The sequence below is a fragment of the Galeopterus variegatus genome, unplaced genomic scaffold, assembly GCF_000696425.1.
Source record: "Galeopterus variegatus unplaced genomic scaffold, G_variegatus-3.0.2 Scaffold12688, whole genome shotgun sequence".
Classification (NCBI taxonomy): domain Eukaryota; kingdom Metazoa; phylum Chordata; class Mammalia; order Dermoptera; family Cynocephalidae; genus Galeopterus; species Galeopterus variegatus.
The window spans coordinates 23,695-33,541 of NW_007738799.1; the positions used below are offsets into that span (position 1 = coordinate 23,695).

Here is a 9,847-nt window from a genome sequence, read left to right on the forward strand (position 1 = left end):
GCAGTCATGATTCTGACTTGCTCTGATAAGCACATTAGTGAGCTGATCCTTCTTCTTATTTCAAGCTTTAATGTCTTTTTTGCACTTTTTGTTATCTTGATTTCCTACCTCCTCATATTTATCACCATCTTGAAGATGCACTCAGCTGAGGGATATCAGAAGGCTTTATCTACCTGTGGCTCTCACCTCATTGCAGTTTCCTTATTCTATGGAACTGTTATCATCATGTACTTACAGCCCAGCTCCAGCCACTCCGTGGACACAGACAAAATTGCATCTGTGTTCTATACTATGGTTATCCCCATGCTGAACCCTATAGTCTACAGCCTGAGGAACAAGGAGGTCAACAGTGCATTCAAGAAGGTTATAGAGAAGGCAAAACATTCTCTAGGTTTGGTATTTTAATGATGTAGAATCCACAAAAAGTTAGATCTATCTGCTCTGTGCAATAACTCAAATAGAACACAACATTTTGTATAATTTTATTTAGTTAGATGAGGTACAGTTCTAAGTATCCCCAAATTAGAGAACTATGATAATCATTTTTAATGACGTTTAATAAAATATGTGCTTTTTGTTGTCACATTTTATCCAGATATAAATAATTTCTGCATTTTAATAAATTAATTTTTCAAACATTACTGCTTTATTTGGTGTCAGAAAGCTTGTTCATGGGACAATTTACAAACAGTAAATAGCTACATTAGAATTAAAAGACAGGGATAATTAACTCATTTTTGGCCTTAACCTTATGGGTATCAGAGAGATACAGACTGGAAAGGAAATAATAAAACTACCTCTAATTACAGATGACATGATCTTTAATAGATAAAATCATAAGCTATAACTAAAAATCCTTACAACTCATAAATGAGTTCAGCAAAGTTTAAGATATAAATCAATATACAAAAAGCAGTGGTTATTTGTATATGCCAGAAATAAATCATCTGAAGATAAAATTGAGAATTTCATGTACAAAATTATCAAAAATAATAAGATACATAGAGAACAAAAAAACAAAACAAATGCAGTGCTTAACTCATAAAACTTCAAAACATAGTTGAAAGTCACGAAAGAAAATCTAAGTAAGAAAATATACTTTCATGAAGTTACTACAACAAGCAAACGGAAAAGACATTCTTGGGGGGGAGGGGAGAGAGGGAGGAGGGAGGGAGGTGTCGGTGATGGGCCATAATAATCATATACAGTGTATATTGACAAAATAAAAATTAAAAAAATAAATAAATAAATAAATAAATAAATAAATAAATAAATAAATAAATAAATAAAAAAGAAAATAAATTTCTTGTTCAATTGGATCATGGATCAATGTTGGAAAGCTGGCAGTACTCCCTAAATGATCTACAGATTCAATTCCCTCCCTGTCAAATCCCAGCTGGATTCTCTGCTGAAATTTATCAGCATATTCCAAAATTTATAAGAAAATTCATGAGACCAAAACAAACCAAAACAATACTTAAAAGTAAGAGCAAAGTTGGAGTACTCACTGCAATTTCAATACTTACTACATATGCTACAGTAATCAAGATAGCATGGTCTTTCCTAAGTATAATGTCCTCCAGGTTCATCTATGCTGTCGCAAATTACAGAATTTTCCCTTTTTTAAGGCTGTACAGTATTCTGTTGTGTATGTATACCACATTTTCTTTATCTATTCACCTCATGATGGACACCTAGGTTGCCTCCATATCTTGGCTATTGTGAGTAGTGCTGCAATGAACATTACACTGCAGTTATGTCGATGTGGTGACAAGAAGAAACAAGACCATCTCAGCCAGCAGCCAGGTGCAGGGAGGAGATTTCAACCTGTGTTAGAGCATGCACTGCCACAGTGCTCCTCTGGTCAACATCAGCTCTGTGCGGGCTGTATATGAGAATAGTGTCTTCATGTCCACTGAGGGCAGCAGCCAAGTTCAGNATGGAGAATAATAAGAAACTGCGTGAATTCATCCTGCAAGGACTAACCAATGCCCCAGAACTGCAGGTTTCCCTCTTTATAATGTTTATGCTCATCTACCTCATCACTCTGATTGGGAATCTGGGGATGATCATGTTGATACTGCTGGATTCTCGTCTCCACTCTCCCATGTACTTTTTCCTCAATAACCTGTCTCTGGTGGACTTTTGCTACTCATCAACAGTCACTCCAAAGGTTTTGGCTGGGCTGCTTATTGAAGACAAGGTCATCTCCTACAGTGCGTGTGCTGCTCAGATGTTCTTTTTTGCAGTCTGTGCTACTGTGGAATGTTACCTCTTGGCTTCAGTGGCCTATGACCGCTACGCAGCAGTGTGTAAACCCCTCCATTATACCACCATGATGACGACAAGTGTGTGTGCTCGTCTGGCCATAGGCTGTTATGTCATTGGTTTTCTGAATGCTTCTATCCAAACTGGAGACACCTTCTGCCTCTCTTTCTGTATGTCCAGTGTGATCCATCACTTTTTCTGTGATGTTCCAGCAGTCATGATTCTGACTTGCTCTGATAAGCACATTAGTGAGCTGATCCTTCTTCTTATTTCGAGCTTTAATGTCTTTTTTGCACTTTTTGTTATCTTGATTTCCTACCTGCTCATATTTATCACCATCTTGAAGATGCACTCAGCTGAGGGATATCAGAAGGNTGTGCGGGCTGTATATGAGAATAGTGTCTTCATGTCCACTGAGGGCAGCAGCCAAGTTCAGACCCTCTGGTCCTTCCCAGACACTGTCTACCAGATGCTGGTCCAGAGATAGAAGACCTTAAATGTTAAGAAAGTGGACCACTGCACTCCCTACCTGGGGTATGTAGCTTTTGTACATCCTGGAAAAAAGAGATAGAAAGGCCACTTGCAAACATTCCTACCCCTCATTTACCAACAAGGGAGCATGAATTCACCTTCACCCTCTCTGGTTCTCAGATGGGTGACCATGTTCCAAAGTGAACTATTTGGTAAAGGCACTGAACCATCCCCCAAGTGAGGATGTGTCACTGCCACTAGCAGGCACACCCTCTGGCTGCAGCTACATGAGCAGGAGAGTCTGGGCTGGGCAGCACACCACCTGATGGGGCCACACAGGATCCAGAAGCCCTTCCCATGTCTTCCAAAATGTGATTCATTGTGTTTTGAGCCAACCCTAACAGGCACCTTGAGATGTGTTCCGTCTGCTGTGCTCCTTTCCTTCCTGGGCTTCAGCAGGCTTTTCTGAGGTCCGGGAAGTCCACACTATGCACAGAGCGAGTGCATAGAGTCCTGGCCCAGCCTTTCCTCTCATACCTGCCTCCAAGCACTGGCTTTGAGAAAGTCCAGAAGCTAGTGCCCTATCCCCTAGATGACTGGTGAGTTGTCCAGAACACTTTAGTGTATGTATTTTTAAAAGAAAAAGACTCCTGTCCTTTAGGACCTATAGTTACATTTCTCAAGTCAGACAGACGTTAGATTCCCAGCCATGCCCAGGACATCCTGTCTCTCCTGACTCAACTCTAGCACTTGTGTGAGTGTAGTTGGGACAACCTGAGTGGGTGTGGCTGGGGTACCCTGTGCCCTTTGACACTTTCTTCTTCTCCCCATTCATGCTCTCTGTGAGTCGTAGGCCAAGAACGGCTAGCTGAGCAGGCTGGTGCCAGGCTAGTGCAAGTTATTTTCTTTCAAACATTTGTTTTGCACAGTGTTTTGCTTTGACTTGTTTGTGCATCCTGTGAAAAATAACAGCGTCTCATGTCACTAGTATAGCAAAGAAACTGTAATAAGTGAATGCGGTCCTTAGGAGATGCTGCACTCAACAGCAACCAGACAGCCCAGGACAGAGACAATGGCAAAAGGACTGGGGTAGGCTGGACTCACAGATCCCTCTTCTCTACACCTGAGATCCTCCAGGCTGCCAGAGACATGGTCCCAGGTCAATTTCCTCTCCTGTCCCCTCCTCTCCTGATCTAGTTTCCTGTATTTTTAGGGTGTGCCTTCGATGCTGTTCCTGGAGACCTTCAGCAGCAGAATGGTACTTCCCATTTTTGCTGCTATTCACTCCCAGCACTAAACTCCCCCCCCCCAACACACACATACTCAGCTTTTTATAACATCCCCCTGCTGGACAAAGGCCTGGCCACTCCTCCTGTATAATTGGCAAGAGGCCTAATGCTTGCTGAGAGGAGCAGCAACTGGCAGTAGAACCTGCACTGTTGTGCAGGTGCTGCCATCACCACCACACCTCCACCTGCTTGTGGCTTCCATCTCCTCCCACTTACAGTTAGGCCCTCCCTGCCTGGAAAGTTCCACATAGGTTTCCATGGAAACATTAGAAGCTGGGCGATCTACATCCACCTTGAATAATCTGGGAAGTAACTCAGCTACCTGTCCTGTTAAGTAAGCCCTGCCTGTATCTTAGGGAAGTGATTTTACGTTGCACATTTGGTTTGAGCCCCCCAGCACTACTGGACATTTGGGTTAATGGTCATGCCCTGAATATTTCTGAGCAGAGCAGTGATGGTGGCCAGCTGGGCAGAGCATCCTTGTTTGGGCTAGGAAAGCTTTACCTTCTCTGAGTGCGTCCAAGAGACACATGGTCCATGGTGCTCAAAGACCATTTCCAGGAGTGGTCAATTTTAGGTCTTCCACTCCGTCCACCCCCAATCCTTATGTAGACCTCACCTTTTCCCAAGAACTTCTAGATGGAAGTCAGAAAGAGGTTCAAGGAAACATGTAAACGGACAGACCCCATCACCTGTCCCGACCCGTGGGATATTCAATGCAGACCCTGGAGGGGGGAGTGGGAATTGGATAAGACAAGAGACACGAGAAATGGAGACAAGACAGTATTCTGATCAAGTCTCGTTTATTAGCCAGAAGGTCACAGTTTATATAGACAGCAGGAGGGAATCAGCAGATAATTAAGTATGCAGATGTTTTCTGGGAAAAACCACAGGGCAAATCATTCAGGGAAATGGAACATTTCTCAGCTATCTAAAGCAAAGCAGCAGGTGATCTATGCCTAGGGCTGTGCAAGCAGTAAGAAGGAGAAAAGGGCGGAAAGGTCACAGCATTTATATCTTTAGTGTGAGAAGACTATTAGCAGGGCTTCATGACCCTGGGCAGGCTATGAATGGGCTCTTTGGCCCCGGACAGGCAGGCAGCCGGGCTCTATGGCTCCAGACAATCACCCATTTCTTGCTCCTCAGCAGCACTCCAACCAGCTCCACCACCAGCCCCAATGGCTCCTGATCCTAATGAAAGTGTCTCTGGTTGCACTGAATGGAGCTCTCAAACTGGTCTTGCACTTGGTGAATAAATATCATTGTTCTTTATATACTTATATTTAAGTTTGTTGTTGTTCTTTGTAAACATGTACTTAAATTTGTTTAATATACTAATATATCGTTATATATTTGCTACATACGATTAATTTATTTACATGTATATTTGTGCATGTATATATATATATATAGCCTGCATAATCCTACTTCCATTAAACAAATTTAATTTGTTTGATATTCTTCCAGCAGCAGCAGCAACAACAAAACAATCTAAGTAGAGATGGCTTCCCTGATAAATTCTACAAATCTTTAAGGAAAATGTAGCACAGTTCTACAGAAAGTCTTCCAGAATACAAAAGATAAGGGCCTGATTTCCAAGTCATTTTATATGGCTAGACTTTTCCTGATGCCAAGACCAGTTAAAGACTTTGCAAGAAAAGAAAACCACAGACCAATATTCCTCATGAACCTTATCACAATAAATCTTATTAGACGGTGTTGGGAAAACTGGATGGCCACTTGCAGAAAAATAAAACTAGACTCTTATTTCTCATCAGTTACAAAAATCAACTCAAAATGTAAGACCCAAAACTACAAAACTACCAGAAGAAAAATCAGGGAAAGAATTGATAACATTGGTCTGAGCAAAGATTTTTTGGGTAAGAACTCAAAAGCACAAGCAACAGAAGCAAAAATAAACATATGGTATTACGTCAAACTAAAAAGCATCTGCACAGCAAAAGAAACAGTCAACAGAGTGAAGAGACAACCTACAGATTGGGAGAAAATATTTGCAAACTATTCATCTGACAAGGGATTAATATCCAGAATATATAAGGAACTCTAACAACTCATAGCAAAGAAACAAATAATTGGGTTAAAACATTGGCAAAAGATCTCAATTGACATTTGTTAAAAGATGACATACAAAGGCCAACAGACATATGAATGAATGTTCATTATCATGAATCATAAGGGAAATGCAATAAAAACCACAATGAGCCAGATAGAATGGCAGTTATGAAAAAGATAAAAAGTAACAAGTGCTGGTGAGGATGTGGAGAAAGGAGAACTCTAATATACTGTTGGTGGGACTGTAAATTAGTACAGCTGTTATGGAAAACAGTATGGAAGTTCCTCAAAAAATTAGAAATAGGGGCCAGCCCGGTGGCGCACTGCTACAGTGCGCCACTTGGGAGCGCAGCGGCGCTCCCGCCGAGGGTTCGGATCCCACATACAGACCGGTTCCCGCTCACTGGCTGAGCGAGGTGTGGGCGCAGCAAGGAGGGTTGTGATCCCGTTGCCGGTCCCGGTCCGGTACGGGCGCAACACTGAGGGTTGCGATCCGTTGCCGGACATGAAAAAAGACAAAAAAAAAAAATTAGAAATAGAACTCCCATATGATCCAGCAATTCCACTACTATGAATGTATCCAAAGGAAACGAATTAATATGTCTAAGAAATATCTGCACATCCATGTTTTTTGCACCACTATTCATAATAACCAAGATATGGAATCAACCTAGGTGTCCATCTAGTCCTAGTTTTCTGAGTGTATTATCATGAAGGCATGAAAGATTTTTTTGGTTATGAATATTCATGAGATACACAGCTGATTGTCACCCCTCGTGCCCAAGATGTGAAGGTCATATTCATACTGGCAGTATGCCCATTAACACAAATTGAGATTTTACCATGTCCGCACCAAATTAATCCCTGACCTCCTTCCCACTCTCCCTTTCTCTCACCCCATTTTGCAACGCTAGGTATGTTCTCTCCCTCTGCAAGTCCAATGCACTACTGTGGTCTTTCTTTCCTTCCTTCCTTCTCTCTTAGCTCCCATTTATGAGTGAGTGCATATGGTATTTATCCCTCTGTGCTTTGCTTATTTCACTCAACAAAAGTTTCTCCAAGTTCATCCACGTTGTTTCAAATGGGACAATTTTCATTCTTTTTTATGGTAGAATAATATTCTATGGTGTATATATACCACAGTTTCCTTATCCAATCATCCATTGATGAACATTCAGGTTGGTTCCATGTCTTGGCTATTGTAAACAAAGCTGCACTGAACATGGGAGAGCAGTTATACCTTTGACATGATGATTTCCATTCCTCTGGGTATATCCCCAGAACTGGGATTCCTGGATCATATGGGAGATGTATCTGTAGTTGTTTGAGAAACCTCCATACTGTTTTCCATAGTTGTACTGATTTACTGTCCAACCAACAGTGCAGGAGCATTCCCTTCTCTCTATACCCTCACTAGCATTTGTTATTAACCATCTTTTTGATTATCGCCAGTCTAATTGAGATGAGGTGGTATCTCAATATAGTTTTAATTTCCATTTCCCTGATGACTATTGTTGAACATTTTTCATGTACCTGTTGGCCATTTGTATGTCTTCCTTTGAAAAATGTTTATTCAGCCCCTTTGCCCATTTTTTAATTAAGTTAAATATTTTATTCCTGTGTAATTGCTTGAGTTCCTTGTATAGTATGGATATTAATTCCTTGTTGGATGCATAGCTAGCAAAAATTTCTCCCACTTTGTAGGTTGTTGTTTCACTCTGTTATTTCCTTTGCTGTGCAGAAGCTTTTCAGCATGATAAAGTACCATTTGTTTATTTTTTATTTTGCTGTTTGTTCTTTCAGGCTCATGTTCATAAAATCTGTGCCCACACCTAGTTCCTGAGGTGTCTCAGCTATATTTTCCCTTAGTAATTTTACAGTTTCAGGTCTTATACTTAAGTATTTAATCCATTTTGAGTTGATTTTAGTGTATGGTGAGAGGTGCATATCTAGTTTCATTCTTCTGCATATGGATATTCAATTTTCCCAGCACCATTTTTTGAAGAGGCAATCTTTTCCCCAATGTAGATATTTGTTGCCTTCAGGTGCATATCTAGTTTCATTCTTCTGCATATGGATATTCAATTTTCCCAGCACCATTTTTTGAAGAGGCAATCTTTTCCCCAATGTAGATATTTGTTGCCTTCATCTGATATCAGATGGCTGTAAGCGTGAGGAGTGATTTCTGAGTTCTCAATTCTGCTCCACTAGTTTCAGTGTCTGTTTATATGCCAATACCATGCTGTTTTGGTTACAGTAGCTTTGTAGTATAATTCGAAGACAGGTAGTGTTAAGCATGAAAGACTTTTCCAAACAGTTTTCTGAATTAATGAATGAGATATTCATGTGGATTTTTTCTTCTTTCTATTAAGGGGGGTACTACATTGCCAGTTTTTCAGTTTTAAACCACTGTTGCTTTCCTGGGATAAATCCTATTAGTCATAGTTTACAGCCATTTTAAAATGCTGATGGAATTGGTTCATTGCATCTATAAAAATGAGAGATATTGGTCTGCAGTTTTCCTTTCTTTGATGTTATTGTTTCATTTTGATTTTTTTTAGTTTTTTCTTTTTCAAATGATGGATAAAATTGTATGCCAGTTACCCGGGTTTGGTCATTACACATTGCATACATGTATCAAAATATCACATGTACTGTGTAAATATATACAATTATTATTATGTATCAATTTTTAAAGAAAATGAATGAATTAATTTTTTTAAATTACATTTATTTATTTTGTACATGAGTTTTGATTCATTCATCTTATTTAGTCATTGTGGAATGACTAAATCTAGCTAATTAACACACTCAATACTTCACAGTTATTACTTTTGTGGTGAGAACTCTCTTAGCATTTTTCAAGAATACAATAAATTGTTACTGACTATAGTTACCAGGTTGCACAATAGATGTCTTGAACTTATTTCTTCTACCAAACTTAAATTTTTTATCTTTTCACAAACATGTCCCTAGCTACCCCCAACCTCCCCAGTCCGTAGTAACCCCCATTCTACTCTCTACTTCTTTGAAATTTAATTTTTAGTTGCTGCAGAAGAGTGAGATTATCCAGTATTTGTCTTTCTGTGCCTGGTTTATTTAAAATAGTGTGACGTTTTCGAGGTTCATCCCCATTACCATAAATGACAGGGTTTTCTTCTTTTTTATGGCTGAATAGTTTCCATTGTGTTTGTGTGTGTATATGTATATATATGTATATATACTGCATATTATTATCTACTCATTTGTTGACAAACACTTAAGTTAATTTCATATCTTGGCTATTGTGAATAATTCTGCAATAAACATGGGAGTACAGATATCTCTTTGATATATTGATTTCATTACCTTTGAATATATATCCAGGACAGACAGTCCACAACTTAAGATGGTGCAACCTACAATTTTTCAACCTTACGATGGTGTAAAAGCAGTACACATTCAGAAGAAACCATACTTCAGACAGTATTCAATAAATTACATAAGACATTCAGCATTTTATTTTACAATTGTGTTAGACTATTTTGCCCAACCGTAGGCTAACATAAGTGTTCTGAGCATGTTTAAGGTAGAGTAAGCTAAGCTGCGATATTTGGTAGGTTACGTGTATTAAAAACATTTTCTTTTTTTTTTTTTTTTTTTTTTTTTTTTGTCTTTTGTCTTTTTCCGTGTCCGGCAATGGATCGCAACCCTCAGTGTTGCCCCCGCACCGGACCGGGGACCGGCAACGGGATCGCAACCCTCGG

The 9,847-nt window shown here is 39.7% G+C and overlaps 1 protein-coding gene across 1 annotated transcript; it reads left to right on the forward strand.

Annotated features, from left to right (window-relative positions):
* The first annotated feature begins 1,939 nt into the window (after positions 1-1,939).
* On the forward strand, positions 1,940-2,755 carry LOC103581261 (olfactory receptor 5B17-like). Its single transcript, XM_008563146.1, has one exon. It carries the CDS (start codon positions 1,940-1,942, stop codon positions 2,753-2,755), a length of 816 nt encoding a protein of 271 aa, XP_008561368.1.
* Positions 2,756-9,847: the final 7,092 nt, after the last annotated feature.